This window comes from Rhinoderma darwinii, chromosome 2, assembly GCF_050947455.1.
Source record: "Rhinoderma darwinii isolate aRhiDar2 chromosome 2, aRhiDar2.hap1, whole genome shotgun sequence".
NCBI lineage: Eukaryota > Metazoa > Chordata > Amphibia > Anura > Rhinodermatidae > Rhinoderma > Rhinoderma darwinii.
Genome location: NC_134688.1, coordinates 387,741,989 through 387,760,636, shown reverse-complemented (window position 1 = coordinate 387,760,636; position 18,648 = coordinate 387,741,989). Strand labels below are relative to the sequence as shown.

Genomic DNA, 18,648 nt, shown 5'->3' with positions numbered 1-18,648 from the left:
CAGGAATATAGACAAACTTACCAATATACATTCTTTAGAAGTTCTGTCTGGTTTCCTTTATCCAGGAAGCCACGGCGCCTCATTACAGAAAAGCATTCCTCCTCATCAGCACATTGCTATGTCCAAAAGTGGCAGGAGATGGAGGGTCACGTGATGAGGCATGTCCACAATAATCTGCATATGCACTCGTTTCCTAGATGTACAGGACATGCACAAGTGAAATAATACGCTCTAGAGACTCCTTTAGCCTCCAGTGAGAAACATCTGTGCTCAATACAGGATGGATATAGGAGGGGGGTGGGGGGGGGGATTTGGCAGTCTAGAATCTTAGCAGTGTGCTAGTGTTGTTATGTTCTAGAAGAACCAGCAAATAAACTCAGTGATCCCGCTTGCTGTAAGTGTTCCTCTTCTGCAGCTTCTTATGAGTCGGAGAATTTGCAATACGTATAACATCTCCCGGACTGCTAGGGATCTACTATTCATCAGAAGCAGTGCTGGAAGACAGACAGAAGAACAGGGATATTACTGTTTATTTGCTGTTTCTTCTATAATATTACATCAGCACACTACTAAGATTTCCCCCCCTCCCCCACTGTCATATCTATCGTGTATTGAGCACAGACGTTTCTTACTGGAGGCTGAAGGATTCTCCAGAGTGCTCTTCCAGGAAAAGTGTGCATGCGCAGATTACCATGGACATGCTTCATCACATGACCCTCCAACTTCAACTATTTTATTGACAAAGCAGCTTACTGACGAGGAGTAAGGCATTTCTGTAACCAGGGGGTTACAGAATGGCATGCCGGAAAGGAAACACGGAACTTCTAAAGAATTAATAAGTTATCTAAATTCCTGTGACACACAGATTTAATAGTAGTACATATAAACTGACCAACCCCTTCAACTATTTCACCTCCTTAGCCTAATTTCATTCCTAGGTGTATTTGCTACTGATGTACATAATTATATTCTTAAATTGTGGATTCCGACTACAAATAGTCTCCTGTAGTCAGGTAATGTCAATAAAAGCTACCACTAGGCTCCTCAACACACAGAGTTTTCCTCTTGCAGTTGATACTCCAGCTGTGTCCCCACACAGATGTTGCACAGCAGGTTGCAGTTACTGATAAGAATCATCTAAGCAGCGATAGGGAGAAAAAGAGTACCCAGTTGATATTACAGACTAGAATAGTGAGAGGGGGTAGGAAGAAGTGGGCTGCCTCAATGTGGGAGAGAACAATCTCGCACAGCAGGAAGATGTAGATTGTGTACAGTAGTATGTGCCACAATGCAGGTTGCTGTGATGAGACCACGATCACACAGGGCGGGGAGGGAGGGGGGTAGGGGAAAGTTTGCAGCACAATAACTTAAAGAGAATACCCACTGGGCTCGAATTGTGAAATTAAAAGCCATCCTAAAGAAATAAGAAGTCAAAGCAACAGGATTGCAAAGACTAAACGAATGAATCTTTTACAAGGTCAAATAACTCTATAACCTACACCAAAATAAAATGTTTAGATATAAAATTGAACATTCCCTCAAAGGAGTTATGTCCTTTAGACAACCCCTGTCCATATGCCCTTTTAGGGCATAAAGACATCATAGGGACTTGGGACTCCCCTCTATGAGGGGAGGGGAGTGCTGCTATGTAACATTACATTTCCCCTGCTGCTGCGTGCGTTTCCATACTTTACCTAAATGACTGGTCAACAAGAAGATAGCTGACCTGTCTATCAGTGGACATCTACTATACATATGAAAAACGTACTTACATTAAGCAGGTGTACCAGATTAATGTAATGGAACTACGGAAAGTTTAGTCATTCTTGAACATTTATGCTGATTATTCTACAATAACTTATTTAGCTCCATATTGTAGAGATAGAAAGTACTGTGACACCTTATTACTTTTGCCATTTTTCCCTTCGATGTGTCAGTTGCAGTAAGTTGAGCGGCTACCCGTCAGTAAAAATAATAGCTCAATTTAATAGCAAAACAGGAAAAAATATAACAATATTTTTCTGAATTGCCATATCCCCTGCATTGTCAATAAGTCAAGAACTTTGGTGGGACACTTTTCCATTTCTGTTACAAAGCATCACATAAGCTATAATATAAATTAATTATTTTTAAATTCTGAATTCAATAAACTTTCCTCGTTTCCGGATTTAACAGTTTCAACTCAGCACGTAAGGCGACTTAGGGACACGCATATACAACCATACTGTGTTCTAAAGCTCACATCTTAGTTGGAGTCATAATGCTCTGCTAATCCATACAATTCCATCCCTTTGTTTCTATTGATTCTCAGAATATTTATGCAACGTTTATCCTTATTTAACTCAAACAGGAAGAGCAATCATAAATACCTCGGAGAAGTTTTGTAGATAAAGCACTTGTACAAGACATTCTGGTTTTCCTGAGGTGACACCTCTGTTTTCAATGTAATATTGTTCTTAACCTTTCATGGTGAAACAATCCCCCAAGCAGACACAATATTAACCCATCCTGCGAGTCACACCACTCAACATTCTACTCCATAATAACGGATTTCTTTATCTTATGTATTTATTATATAGTCATGATAAATTAATATAGAAAAATCTGAATAATGTTAAAGGGGTTTCCCGGGACTTCAATATTGATTATGTATCCTTACCGTAGGTCATGAAAATCAGATAGGTGGGGGTGCTACTCTCGGCACCCCTACCGATCAGCTGAATATAAGGGAGCTGCAATACCAGGCACAGCCACTACCAAATGTATGGAACTGTGCATGTTAAACAATCAATAGAATGCATTGTTCGCCGGAGAGTGGCGGAGCCTTCAAATCAGCTGATTGGTGGGGGTGCTGGAAGTGTGACCACACCCAGCTAATATTGATGACCTATCCTGGGGATAGGTCATTGATATAAAACTCCCAGAAAACTGCTTTAAGTGATGGTAAACATTTTATTTTAAAGAAAAAATCCAGCAGATGATATTGAGGAAGAGTTATCAATATAGGTTCACTGTGGTGTGCCAGTCTCTAACCTAGTGCAGTATTTCCTATATTCCTTAACACGATGCATACCCTGTTGAAGACTATGTTACCAGTGTAAAAGAACGGTCACTTTACTAATCGGCATAGTTAAAGAAAAAGCTACTAAGTGAGTCACACAGTGTGTGACTCTGAAGTCTAATCCATTTTTTCATGACCTTTGAATATGTTGGAAAATATGGCTCAGGGGCTTATTAAATATGATGTTCGTCCCAAACCCATATTATTCAATGTATTTAGATACACTAATAAATATGCCCCATTGTCCCCAATGTCTCTGGGACCCCCAGATATAGGGAGAATGGAGATCCCCTGACCCCCATTTTGGCATGTGAGGCAGACTGTGATAACAGCATCCAGGTGCAGACAGAATGAAGAGGTTCTATTTATTCAAGTCTATAGGAATTATGGATTATTTTAATGGTATAGAATATAGGGAAATGGTGATAGCAGATTCAATAAATTCAGAATTTTCACTGGAGTTGATATAGTGAAGTCTCAGTATCTTACCAGCATCAGGAAATCTATAATAAATAAGCTCAATGGTAAATAAATGGCTTAAGAATAGGAAGCAAAGGACTGTTAAAAAGGGAAGATATTCAGAGTGTTCGACAGATAAAATGGCCATACACATTAGAGGCGGAAGATATGTAATGATATACTACACGGGTATTACCAGATTTTTTAATGTTGGGCAGAGATGATGTTTTAGAAGATTTGCTTCTCAAGCCGTTTTTAAAAGGAACATGGTTTTCTCGGACAATATTAAACATATCAATACATAGGTATTTATAAGCCCTTCCAGCCATTTTCACTATACCTGGCATAAGGGATGCAGATGGAAAAAGCTCTCCCTGCTTAAGTCGACTTTCATTCAGTAATTCTTCAGCAGTAATAGGCAGGTCGAGAACATCACAGATAATTTGGGCTGCTGGCAATGCCTTTTCCCCCATGACTAAGGATTTCACATCCCAAGTGTATTTTTTTCCAAATCGGTCACAGATTTCCTGAAAAATCACTGTGTAAAGACGCTCTGTATCTGTAAAAGAAGGCATGTAAAAGCATTAAGAGAGCTTACATGTATTGTTATAGTGAAATACAGTGGGATTTTATGAAAGCTAAAAATAAAAAGGAAAAACACTATAATAAAATTCCGTAAAAATGAATAGGTGTCAGATTAGCAACTATTTTGGATTATTGGATAGCAGTAGAATTTTTTTTTAAAGTTACTAGTAATTACAGGGAGCGTCAATGAAGCCCCAAAAAAAGTAAATCTCATAAAAATAATATTTTTTTTTTCATCATTAGAGGACTCTCCTAGTTTGTTCTCTCTGTTCAGTCTTCTGATTCTGACCTTCTCATGGACAGAGGTGAAACGTGAAGTTCCTGGGTGCCAATACAAAATAAACAGACCCCCCCATTAACCATGCCCCATTCAGAACGCTGGTATCTTCTTATGCTGTAAAAAGGACTTTGTGCCCCCTTAGGCACAAGGGCCCAGGTTCGACTATTACCTCTGAATCCTCTATAGCTATGCCCCTAGTCAGAGATATATTCTACAAGTGATAAATTATTAGCAGATGCCGGAGTAAAACAATTTCTCCTTGAAGTTACAATATAGCACTGGAACTAGAATACCAAAAAATAAATTCACTCAAACAGTACCCATAAGCATTAAATCAGTTAGAAATATCAGTACATATTATGACAATTTTTTTTGTCCATTTAATTAAAACAAAAAGTAATTTAGATCTGAGTATTTTGTAAAAATCACATCTGAACACACTGTGCTGTTATCTTAGCTATTGACTAAATTGTATTATTACATTTATTCTTAGTAGTTCAAATAGTGATATTAAGGCCCTCTTCACACACAGTTTTTTGCAGGTAGAAAAAATCTGCCTCAGAATTCCTTCATGAATTTTGAGGCAGATTTGGTCCTGCCTGGACTTTTTTGCCGCAGTTTTTGCAGCTTTCTTCGTCCGTGGCCATTGTAGCTAATGCAAGGACTGCATGCAAAAAATGCAGGGAAATATGCTCGGAAACTAGTACCGCAGATTTTTTTCTGGCTCCCATTGATTTTAATGGTAGGTCACAGGCGGAACCACGGCAATAGAAGAAATGCCGCTTTTTTTCCCCGCAGGTGGCTAAAGACTCTGCCTCCCATAAAAAAAATCACTAGGGGGAGATTTCGGATGTTTTTTGCCGCTGATTGCGACGCGGTTTTTGATAGGTTGCTACATCCGACACAGGTATATGTTAAACGTATACCTTGGGGAGCTTCCCCAGGGCTAGAATCCCCAGTAAGAGCATCAGGTAGCGCTCGGGCCAGGGAAGCCTATGATGTCACTGTCCATGTATGGACAGTGATGTCAGGGACTTTCAACTAGAGAGCCCCCAGTCAGAGCATCGGTAGCACTCTGGCCTGGGACTGCGGGACTGGAGAAGCCACTGACATCACTGTCTATATATGGACAGTGATGTCAAGGGCTTTTTACTATGGAGTCCCATATATGGACAGTGACATCAGGTACTCTCTCTAAAAGTGGAATCTCCAGACAGAGAGTTGCTGCCCCTCTGGCTGAGGATTCCGGCATCTCAAAGCCCCTAACGTCACTGTTCATATATGGACAGAGACGCAAGGGGCTCCCTCTAGGAGCAGAATCCCTGGCCAGAGTGGAATCCCCGGCCAGAGTGTTGCTGCTGTTCTGGCTGAGGATTCCGGCATCTCAAGGGCCCTAACATCACTGTCCATATGTGGACAGTGACGTCACGAGTATTCCCAAGATAGGAGTCCCCAGCCAGAGTGCTTGTGATGCTCTGGCCAGTAACTCCATAGTTGAAAGCCCCTGACATCACTGTCCATTTATGGACAGTGATGTCCGGGGCTTCCCCAGGCTTAGCGCTTATAGTTGGACTGTGTCCGGGGAGGTCGGGTGACGTATCCCACTGTATGCCTATACAGTGGGATACTTTGGTGCCTTCCGTTGGAGGTATATATGTCGTGACTCCTCACGACCTATACCTCCGAAGGGAGGAAAAAACGAGATTCGAGCAGGGCCTTAATTGTGTCATTTTTTTCCCACCTCTATGGGCAGTTTCAGAAACAAGACATTCATCAAGAACAACAACCTGCTGCCATTGTGCTGCTGATCATACCATTAAGAGGTTGATATAGAAGTTATATTAGAAAGTTATGGGATCCAGATAGATCCCGCTGAGCAAAGGAAATCAATGCTGCAGTATCAGTATAATCTGCCTGACAGAACTTCAATATACATTGAGTTAGAATGTAACTTAAACTGACAATGCATACCATGATAGCTAGCCGTTGTTGGTTAAACAGGTACTTTGGATTCAGTAAAAAAAGTTAGTAATTGTATAAAAATATACGAATATGCTTTTTATATCAATTCTTCACAGCTCTGTTTAAAGTCAATAAATGGAAACGTTTTCAGAAAATGTTACTTTGTCCAGGTCCTATGATGCGCATGGCTCATTACAGTGCAGATGTCAGGGCTCAAATGAACAAAACAGAGTTTTATCCATTGGAAGTAAACAATGTTTACCATTCAATAATAGCAAAGAGAGATCTTGAAAGCTGTGAATAATAAGAATAATTAATTTATTAAATAAGAATTTGTATTTGTTTTGATGCTGAGAAATTCTAAGGCCTCATGCACACTTCCATCACCGTTTTCACGGCAGTTTTTCATGGATCCGTGTATCCGTGATTGGAATAGTGTGCTTCCCGTGTGTACTCCGTGTACACTTCCGTGTTTCAGTTTCCGAGAGAAAACTGAAACCCGTTCACACTATGTACACGATATTGTGAGCGCCGCACATGCTATTCCCTGTCCAGTGGTACTCACTGTCCAGGGTGCTGAAAGAGTTACTGCCGATCAGTGCAGCCCTTTAACTCTTTCAGCACTCTGGACAGAGACTACCGCTGGACAGGGAATACCATGCGCGGCGCTCACAATATAGATTAATGGTTTATTTAAAGAAAACCTGCAACAACAAAAAAGTTACTACTTACCCAGTACTCCCTGCTTGCCTGCTTCTTCATCAAGTCCGGCCTCCTGAGATGACGTTTCAGACCATGTGACCGCTGCAGCCAATTACAGGCTGCAGCGGTCACATAGACTGCCGTGTCATCCAGGGAGGTCGGACTGGATGTCAGAAGAGGGACGCGTCACCAAGACAACGGCCGGGTATGTATGAACTTATTTTTCTTAATATCGCTGCGTTCCAGCACTAATCAGCAGCCTCTTCTCTCTATCAGTGCGGACAGAGAGGAGGGGCTGCCGATTAGTGCAGTATCTGTCTGTATGTGTACCTCTGTATGCCCACCCAGCCGTTGCTAGGCAACGGCTCCGTCACACATGGACGGCACACGGATGCCTTCTGTGTGCCTTCAGTTTTTTTGACGGCCCCATTGACTTGCATGGGCCTCACGGTCACGGAATCTTAGAACAAAGCTCTACTTTTGTCGGAACGGAGCAACGGGACCGTCAAAAAAACTGAAGTGTGCATGGCCCCATTGAAATGAATGGGTCAGGGTGCTAGCCATCTGAAAATTGGCCAGCACCCTGAAGAAAAAGACTGAAGTGGGCATGAAGCCTTAGGCTGTGTTCACATCACATTTGTGAACTGTATTCGACGTATGCTCTGATAAAGCTCCTGACACATAGGCTGAACATATCAATGGGGCTGCATGCACCTGCATATGTCAAAAAGTGTTTTTTTTTTCTGTATAGATTAGCATTGTAGAGTATTATTTTCTATACAAAAGAACTGTGTTAAAAAAATTTTTAAAGTGTAATGCGCAGTATGCAGTTTTTTTCCCCCCATGGGGTCCTATAGGCAACATGCAACATTGCATTCCTCCCTATACAGTAGCATACATTGCAGCTTTCCGTTAGAGATACACGTCAAGAAATCCAACAAAAGGCTCGAAAGTGATGTGAAGAGAGCCTTAGTGGCAACAAATACAGGCACATTGTGTATTCTAAATTACCTAATCTTCAAAGTTAAACCCACATACTGTGCAAAATATTATAGAAAAATATCAGTTGTTATGTTGTCGGTACATAATGTACATATGTAGGACTGAAGCCCTTGAGCCACACATCAATGAATTTACAGAAATAATTCCTTCCCCACAATATGTAAATGAAAATCTGTAATTTTTTTGATGACATATTTCTGCTAGACCCTCAAATATTACAAAACATTTCCTAATTTCTGCTTGACCCTCAAATATTACAAAACAAACAGTTCCATTGTATCGATAAAAACAAAGAGTCCAGAAGAATATAACAAGAATGTTAGACTTTAATCTCCCAGAAATTTGATTTGTGATTAAATACTGGCGCACCTAATGTACCTTTCCCTCGGCATATTCATTTTGAGTGATAGCCATAAAATACATATGACTAAAATCAACCAACAACAGTCTAGTGTGGACAAATCCTTTAGCACGCTTTAATGGGAAAAAAAAATGGAGTAGCGCAGCCCCAAAAGCCCATAGGACATATATCACAATACTGTTTCAAATCAGCACAAATTTAACACACTAGCTCTGATAGTTTTAAGATTGATAGCCTAACTAAAAGAAAAAAAAAGTGTACACTTGGCAGTACCAGGTGGCGTTCTCAGCAAGTGAAAGTTAAAGATAAATTGAAGGCATATGGCTTAAGCTGTTGCTGTCCTACAGCCTAATTTATTACTGATGCAGTGGGAACTAAGAGACAAATAAAAGGAATAGACAAGGATCTGAGGGCAATGTGGTACTCGTACATTTTAAGATCAAGCCAGAATAATAAACTACATCTACTACCACAGTACAAACAGGCAAACAAAACCACAGAGCATCAAATTGGAAGCCAAATCGTTTATACGGGTTACCAGCATCTGATAAGACCTATTACTCAGACGATTTATGTTAATATACATGGGTAGCATTCTTAGGCTGCAATTTGTCAAGCTCAAATTCCCCGCATTGGATAAGGATCTGGTTATGCTGCCTGCTAATGTGTGATGGATGGGATCACATTCTGTGAATTATCAAAGTAATTCTTATAAATTCTACCAAATGCAATGGTGGAATTCCAGATGAGTATCTTGCCTATGGTGATGGGCATATTGTGTGACCATGTTGCATAAAATCTAGAACATTTTGGGAAGAAAACCAGAAGTATATTTGTTGTTTCAATTTTGTGTGCAATATTTGATAGTCATATATATATATATATATATATATATATATATATATATATGATGTTAGCATGGCTGGCTGGTGACAACATACATGTGTAGATGTAGAAGAAGCGACACCGCAGTACAATAAGGCAACACAAGCAGAGCCTTAAACCCTCTTCCAAACTGAGTTCATGAAGATCTAGGATATGTCCACACAGCATGCAGTGGTCTAAGATTTTATCTCTCCTAGTACCATTTGGAATAGTTATATTATTTCCCATTGATTATAAACCCCAACATATTTTGCAGCGCTGTAAGGAAAGGATAACCTTCTCATCAGTCTGTCCCCAGGATTATAATCTAGTCTGGGGCTGATTTTATAGGAAACCATTTACCCTTTGAGTATGTTTTTCAAGTGTGGAATGATACTTGCACCCAGAAAAAAAACCCAAGGTAGAACATATAAACTCCATGCAGATGTTTCCCTTGGTTGGATTTAAACCCAGGATCCCAGTGCTGCTAGGCAATAGTTCTAACCACCGAGAGACTGTGCTGCCAGGGATCGTCTCTGAAGGACATATTTTAAAATCAATACCTATGGACAGGGGCAGAGCTAAAGGCTCATGAGCCACGGCTCAAAAGTCCTTCATGCCCCTCCAACTTCTCTTCATGGCCGACAGTCAACAGCTTTCGGCTGCATCGCTAGGTCTCCTAAGTAATCCAATGATGCAGCACTAAAGCCAGGGGGCCTCAATACATATGTCCCCCTCTAAAAAATTCATGTGTGTGAATATATACAGTTAGGTCCAGAATTATTTGGACAGTGACACAATCTTCATGATTTGGGCTCCGCATGCCACCACATTGGATATGAAATGAAAAAACTGAGATGCAATTGAAGGGTTGACGTTCAGGTTTAATTGAAGGGGTTGAACAAAAATATCATGTAAAACGTTTAGGAATTGCAACCATTTTTCTACACAGCCTACTCTTTTAAGGGGCTGAAAATTAATTGCACAAATTAACATTACCATAAATAAAAGTGTTTTTTTTAATACTCTGTAGAGAATCCTTTGTAGGCAATGACTGCCTAAAGTCTGGAACCCATGGACATCCCCAAACGCTGGGTTTCCTCCTTTGTGATGCTTTGCCAGGCCTTTACTGCAGCTGTTTTCAGTTGTTGCTTGTTTGTGGGTCTTTCTGCCTTAAGTATTGTCTTAAGCAAGTGAAATGCATGCCCGATCGGGTTGAGATCTGGTGATTGACTTGACCATTGCAGAATATTCCACTTCTTTGCCTTAAAAAACTCCTGGGATGCTTTTGCAGTATGTTTTGGGTCAATGACCATCTGTACTGTGAAGCGACGTCCAATCAACCTTGCTGCATTTGGTTGAATTTGAGCAGAATGTATATCCATCATCAATGAACACTAGTGAACCAGTGCCTTTGGCAGCAATGCATGCCCATGCCATCCCACTGCCTCCACCATGTTTTACAGAGGATGTGGTGTGCTTTGGATCATGAGCCATTCCAAGCCTTCGCTATACTTTCTTCCTCCCATCATTCTGGTACAGGTTGATCTATGTTTCATCTGTCCAAAGAATGCTGTTCCAGAACTGGGCTGGCTTCTTTAGATGTTGTTTGGCAAAGTCTAATCACCACCAGTGCGCTCTTTTTTTTTTCAAGAATGTACCAATGTACCAAACTGTTGATTTGGCCACTCCTAACATTTGTGCTATCTTTCTGATGGACTTCTTTTTTTCAGCCTAATGATGGACTGTTTCACTTGCATTGAGAGCTCGTTTGACCTCATGTTGTGTATTCACAGCAACAGTTTCCAAATGCAAATGCCATACCTGAAATCAACTCCAGAACTTTTACCTGCTTAACTAAAGATGGATTAGCAAGGAAATAGCCCATGCAGCCCATTTAATAGCTTTTGAGATAATTCTCCAATTAGCTTTGATCCCTTTAAAAGGAGGCAGATGCATATTAAAGAGCTGTAATTCCTAAACCCTTCCTTCAATTAGAATGTGAATACCCTCAAATTAAAGCGGAGAGTCTAAACCTTAAGCCCATATTGATTATATAACTGTATATTCAATATGTTTTGGTAAACAGCAAAAATGTCAAAACTTGTGTCACTGTCCAAATAATTCTGGACCTAACTGTATATACAAATATATCTATATCTATCGTAGACAGCATATCTATAGCACTACGACCCTATAGCTATGGATAGGATTAGATAAACGGCTCAGCAGACTTTATGACATATTATAGGCTAAGGATGGATAGGCTTAGATACAGGGCCCAGCTTGTTCACATTGCGGATCCAGCGATGGACCCAGGAAAGGTAAATATAATACTTGCTTTGCTTTTTTATGCAAATGGTTAATGATCGCTAGTAACCATGTAAGGCCCTGTCCACATCTGCATTCCAGCATTTACGTTGTTCTGCTCCTCTGAACAACAGAATGCCGAAGCTCAAAAGACAACTGACGCCCAACGGACCCAATTGACTTTAAATGTGTTTCGTTGGGGTGTCTGTAGTTTTACCCGAAACAATAGCGCAGCATGCCACGTATTTTCTGCAGAATCTGCGATGGAAGCCCCTAACGGAGCTTCCGACGCAGATGTGAATTAGGCCTGGAAGTCTATGGGTGACGGATGCAACTGTATGGCATCAAGTTAAACTTATACCTCGGGAAGCTCCCGACATCACTGTCCACATATGGGCAGTAACGACAGGAGCAGTGCTGGAGCTCCCAGGCAGAGAACTAGTGCCTAGTGGCAAATATGGGCCTGGACACAGGGCCCAGTAGACAGTGTCACACCATCATGCCTTCTCTTCTGTAGAGCTGCTGCTGTTATACTGTGGTATAAGGACCTGATCTGTGGGCGGAGCTTCTGTTCCTCAAAGGCAATTCAGGTCACATGGGCATGACGTCATTAAAGTTCCTTAAGCCCACTAGGAGACAGTATCTGTCCGGTTTTAATGCTGCTTATGCAGCATTTTTACATTAGTTACCTCGCGCAGATGTTGTGGGGGGGGGGGCCGCGGACCCTCAGCTTCGGTGCCCGGTCGCAATTGCGACCCCTATAGCTACGCCAATGCATATGGATTATAAGTAAAATAGTAGAATACTTTTTTTTTAAAAAACAATCACATTCTTGGGGCATTTTTAACCCCTTAGTGACCAAGCTTGTTTGGACCTTAATGACCAAGCCAAATTTGTCAAATCTGGTATGTGTGACTTTATCAGAGAATAACTCTGTGAAAGTTTTGAATATCCAAGTAATTCTGACATTGTTTTTTCGTCACATGTTGTACTTTATTTTAGTGGTAAAAGTAGACTGATACGATTTGCGGAAATAACTTAAAAAAATAGAAAAATTGAAGAAATTTTGTAAAAATTATCATTTTTCCCTATTTTTAACTGCAATATGTCACATATGTACACACATACTGTACAATTTTTTTTATTAAATATATATTTCCATCTCTTTACTCTATTTTGGCAGCACTTTTGAAAAAAAAAAAAATTTTTAGAGGACTTACAAGTTAAGTAATAATTTTATAAATTTTGTAGTACATTTTGTTTTCCTGCACCAAGCCAGGTTTTCATAGGCTCATAGGTGTCAGAATGGTGGAAACCCCCACAAGTGACCCCATTTTGAAAACTAGACCCCTTAAGGTATTTATTAAGGGGTGTTGTAAGTATTTTGACCCCACAGTTTTTTTGTAAGAATTCATGCAAAGCAGGCATAAAAAAATATAATTTAACTTTTTTCATAAAAGTATCACTTTGAAGACCGATTTCTTTGTAAAGCGACCATGAGAATGAAGAAACACACCCAAAAATCTATCACCCTGTTTCTCCTGTTTTCAAAAATGCCCCCATTGTGACCCTAATGCGTTGCCTGGACACACGACAGGGCCCGAAAGGGAGGGAGCACCCGGAGGCTTTCAGGACTCATATTTTGCTTGAAAATGTTTTAGGTTAGGCCCCACTGTATATTTGGAGAGGTTTTGAACTACCAGAACGATAGAAACTCCCCATAAACGACCCCATTTAGAAAACTAGACCCCTTAAGGTATTTATCTAGGGGTGTAGTGAGTATTTTGACCCCACAGTTTTTTGCTAAATTTAATGCATAGCAGGTGAAAAAAAATAAAAATTCACTTTTTTCATAAAAGTATCACTTTGAAGACCGATTTCTGTGTAAAGCGACCATAAGAATGAAGAAACACACCCCAAAATCTATCACCCTGTTTCTCCTGTTTTCAAAAATGCCCCCATTGTGACTCTAATGCATTGCCTGGACACACAGCAGGGCTTGAAAGGAAGGGAGCACCCAGAGGCTTTCAGGACTCATATTTTGCTTGAAAATGTTTTAGGCCCCACTGTATATTTGGAGAGGTTTTGAACTACCAGAACGATAGAAACTCCCCATAAACGACCCCATTTAGAAAACTAGACCCCTTAAGGTATTTATCTAGGGGTGTAGTGAGTATTTTGACCCCACAGTTTTTTGCTAAATTTAATGCATAGCAGGTGAAAAAAAATAAAAATTCACTTTTTTCATAAAAGTATCACTTTGAAGACCGATTTCTGTGTAAAGCGACCATAAGAATGAAGAAACACACCCCAAAATCTATCACCCTGTTTCTCCTTTTTTCAAAAATGCCCCCATTGTGACTCTAATGCATTGCCTGGACACACAGCAGGGCCCGAAAGAAAGGGAGCACCCGGAGGCTTTCAGGACTCCTATTTTGCTTGAAAATGTTTTAGGCCCCACTGTACATTTGGAGAGGTTTTGAACTACCAGAACGATAGAAACTCCCCATAAACGACCCCATTTAGAAAACTAGACCCCTTAAGGTATTTATCTAGGGGCGTAGTGAGTATTTTGACGCCACAGTTTTTTGCTAAATTTAATGCATAGCTGGTGAAATAAAAAAAATAAATCACTTTTTATATAAAAGTATCACTTTGAAGACCGATTTCTTTGTAAAGCGAACATGAAAATGAAGAAACACACCCCAAAATCTATCACCCCGTTTCTCCTGTTTTCAAAAATACTCTCATTGTTGCCCCAATCTGCTTATTAGACGTGTGGCTGGGCCAAAAAGAGAGGGAGCACCCTTTGGCTTTCAGGGCACAATTGAATAAATTCTAGGCCCCATATCATGCATTTAGAGGCATTGAGCTGCCTGAACAAAAAAAAACCACGCAGAAATGACCCCATTTTAAAAACTAAACCCCTAAAGGTATTCATCTAGTGGTGTAGTGGGCATGCGGACCAAAAAATTTTTAAAGGAGGAAATAATGGGTATCATTTCAGACACTATGGGTATATAATGTTTTCTTCAAGCTTTTATTACGTTTCCACATGAAATAGAGGAGACGTGGTAGAAGGTTATTTTGTTAGAAATATGCCACATTAATAAATTTGTGCGGCACAGAATAGAAGTGAAGCCGTGTATTCATAATGGATACATGTTGCTATAGACGTATTTGCCTGTACTTATGACTATGTCTTGCTGAAGAAGCAGTTGGTGCCATTATGATGTCATTGTGGACAGAATTCTGTCCTAATATAAAATCAGTCAGAGAGGAAAAAATAAACTGTACTGGAGTGACGGGCAATATCTTCAAACAAATGGAGGAAAATGTATCCAACTATGTTGCAAACTCGAGTCTGTTCACTAGATAGAAGAACACCTGCAGGGCTGTCATGACAAGGATTTTTTTTTTCAGTGACTGGTTGTACAACGTCTCTTTAGCTCCATCAATCCTTATGAGGGACGAATGTGCCAAGTGACGCGGTACACCATAAAAGACCCCTGCCCGGCAAGGTAGGAACCGCTATGTGCACAAAACAACCAATCACCTACAGAATATATAAAAGGACAAACCATCTATAGGAACAGTAAAGGATCACTAATCCCCAAAATGATGTCAGTATTTCCAGAAGAACCGTAACAAAGCCCATGGTGTATTGATAAGGAACAGCTCAATTATTAGAGATCCTCCAAATAAAAAAAAAGATCATGCCCGTATCACGGTACAGAATTAGGAATGTAACAGCTGTATGTGGCAGGACATAGTCATAAGAACAGTCAAAATAAAAAAATGTGGGATTTTGTACTGGACAATTAATTCCAGCACTTGATCACCCACAAATAAATAAAAAAAATCATAAGGGGTAAAATTAGTTTCACGGTCTGAAAAAAATGTGCTCTACAACCTCTCCCACAAGAAATAATCCCTACTTGGAAAGCCCACGAACTAAAAAGAAAATATAAAGAAATTGACTCCCTAAAAAGGCCCCCAACCCATTATTTTTTTTTGTATTAAATTCTAGTAATTTGCAACCGTGTGAAAGGTTTCGAAACAGGGGTAGTTACAAAGGGCTGGTTTTGATGGACACATGGGGCAATAAAAGCGGGTATCCCTCCTCCTGCCATGCCTGCTACATACCCGACACCTTTTTTGGGGATATTTTTGGGTCTCAGTGGAGGGAATAGGGTGTAAAAAGTGGCGCTCTGAAAGCCTGCGCACATCCTCAGATTCGCAGGATTGTGCCGGTATAGTGGACTCAAAAAGGAGATGCTCAATGACCTTCTCCTGAAATTGAAGGAAAGTGAGCGTTCCTTGGGCTTTTTTGAAAATAACAAAACTGTTATAGGTAGCAACCTGGATGAGGTAGATTGCTACCTTTTTGTACCAGGCCTTATTTTTGCGCTTCACCAGGTAAGGCTGAAGCACCTGGTCGGAAAGGTCTACACCCCCCATAAATTTGTTGTAGTCTGTTACACAGACAGGTTTCTGCTTTGCAGTGGTAGCCCCCCTCTCCGTAATTGCCACAGTGGTGTCCGTGTGTACGGTGGACAGCATGTAGACATCCTTCTTGTCGGCCCACTTCACTGCAAGCAATTCCTGACTTGCAAGGGCCATGGATGTTCCCTTTCCCAAACGCCTGGACACCAACTGTTGTGGGAGTCCCACTCTGTTCTTCCGTACTGTCCCACAGGCCCCTGTATTTGCAGCATGGAGGGCTTTATAAATGGCAACGCTGGTATAAAAATTGTCTGTATAGACGTGGTACCCCTTGTGCAGAAATGGCTCCATTAGGTTCCACACAATTTTGCCAGAGGTGCCAATAGTTTCTGGGCAGCCTGGGGTATAAATTTGGCAGTCCCTGCCTTCATAGATTTTGAAACCGCAGGTGTAACCCGTTGTGCTCTCGCAAACTTTGTACAATTTCACCCCATATCTGGCTCGTTTGGAAGGGATGAATTGACGAAAGGAAAGACGCCCTTTGAAGCTCATGAGCGATTCATCTACTGACAAATTTTTGTCAGGGGTGTACAACTTTAAAAATAAATCATTTAGAAGGGTGATTAATGGCCTTAATTTATTAAGCCGATCATAAGCTGGGTCACTTCTTGGGGGGACTTGGGAATTATCAGTAAAATGCATGAATCGCATTAGGGCCTCATAGCGGTTTCTGGAGATCACTGCTGCAAATACAGGGGTAGCGTGGACAGCATTACAAGTCCAGTAGGACCGGACAGAGGGTTTTTTAACCAAACCCATATTGAGGGTAATGGCTAAAATTTTTTTTATTTCTGGGACACTTGTGGGGCTCCACATTCTGGAGTACATAGACGCAGGCTTTTGTAGAACAAACTGCCTAGCATACAGATTAGTCTGCTGGACTATCAAGTCTAGGACCATATCACATATAAATAAATTAAAAAAATTATAGGGGGTAAAATTTTGGACGTCGACACTAATTCCTGGGGTCGCTTCAAATTGGGGTACTTGGGGGGAAAATGATAGTGCAGGATCCCACATCACGGGAGGGACTGCAACACTCGGCCCTGCACTTGACACCTGACACCCTACAGCGACTGACGTATCCACCACCATAGGACTATGGGGTTCAGCGGTGGAATTAGAATCGTCACTGTCACTGTCTGGAACAAATTCTGAAGCGGTGTCTGTTTCGCTTTCAGAAGTGTCGGAACATAGCAAGGCGTAGGCTTGCTCCGCGCTGTACATACGCTGAGACATATTTATAGATGTGTATGTATATATATATATATATATATGCCCTATAAGTCCTAACCCTAAAGTAAACCTAAAATCCTAAAAACGACACAAATTATTAGTTTTTTTTTTTATATATATTTTTTTTTATATATTTTTTTTTTTTATATAACAGACGTAAAATTAATTCTAAACGGCCCTAAACACGAACGCTAAACTAGCCCTAACCCTAAAGTAACGCTAAACTAACGCTAAACTAGCACTAACGCTAAACTAGAACTAACGGTAAACTAGCACTAACGCTAAACTAGCGCTGACGCTAATCTAGCGCTGACGCTAATATAGATTTGATATATTATATATATATATATATGTGTGTAATAAGAACTATGATTTTTTTTTCACTTTTTCTTTCTTCACAGCACAGGACTTAGACTGATTTCTCTCTCCTCTCAGAACAACTACAATGGGAGGAGAGAGAAACACAGCCCATGTCCTGGCTGTGTTTTGAAAATAACTGTCAGTGATCTCTGTGATAGGTTTTATCACAGAGATCACCTGATCAGGGACCAGTCACAACGGTCCCTGATTGTTGCTGTGCCAGATGACGACACAGGTAAGACATGCAAAGCGCACTCGGGCGCCATTTTGGGGGGGGGGGAAATCGGACCGTGGGGGGGGGATCGGACCGGGGGGGGGAATCGGACATGAAGGGGAATCGGACGGGGGGGGATCGGACGTGGGAGGGGGGGGGACGCACTATTTACCCGTTCTCTCTCCTCTCTAAGGAGTTATTCCATGAGAGGAGAGAGAAATGGCGATTATCCGCCGGTTTAGCGTGAACGCCGTGAAATAGTGATTCACGGCGATCACGTGACCAGAGACCACTCGTTATGGTCTCTGGTCGTTGCCCCGAACTCTCAGCTACCTCCGGTAGCTGAGAGAACGGAGCCCCGATCTTTAATTTCGGCGCTACTTTAGGCTAATGCGATCACGTTAAAAGGCGTCGCATTAGCCTTAAGCCCATTAGTGAGGAACGTAAAAAGGTGTACTGTTGGTCACTAACGGGTTAAGAGGGTTTTTTAATTTTTGTTTATGTGTTTATAAAATAGGGAATCATACCATTTTCTAAGAGTAATTACAATAATGCTCACATGCCTTTCTTATACTAGTGCAGTAGACCCCTGTGCACAGTTAACTCTTAAAGCCCATGGGTTAGTCCTTTGTAATGCATCCATGAGCTAAATTAATAGAACTAAATACGGCGTCAGTCATTTGACTCCACACTGTACTTGTCATATGCATCCAGCATCCAGTTAGCAACTGGGTTATATGAGAAAG

The 18,648-nt window shown here is 40.9% G+C and overlaps 1 protein-coding gene across 1 annotated transcript in view; it reads right to left on the bottom strand.

Annotated features, from left to right (window-relative positions):
- Positions 1–18,648, bottom strand: part of PUDP (pseudouridine 5'-phosphatase) — a 244,630-nt gene that overhangs the window by 142,189 nt on the left and 83,793 nt on the right. The window contains exon 2 of the mRNA XM_075850769.1: positions 3,861–4,079. Within this exon, the coding sequence (XP_075706884.1) occupies positions 3,861–4,079 (219 nt within the window). The remainder of the gene's footprint in view (positions 1–3,860; positions 4,080–18,648) is intronic.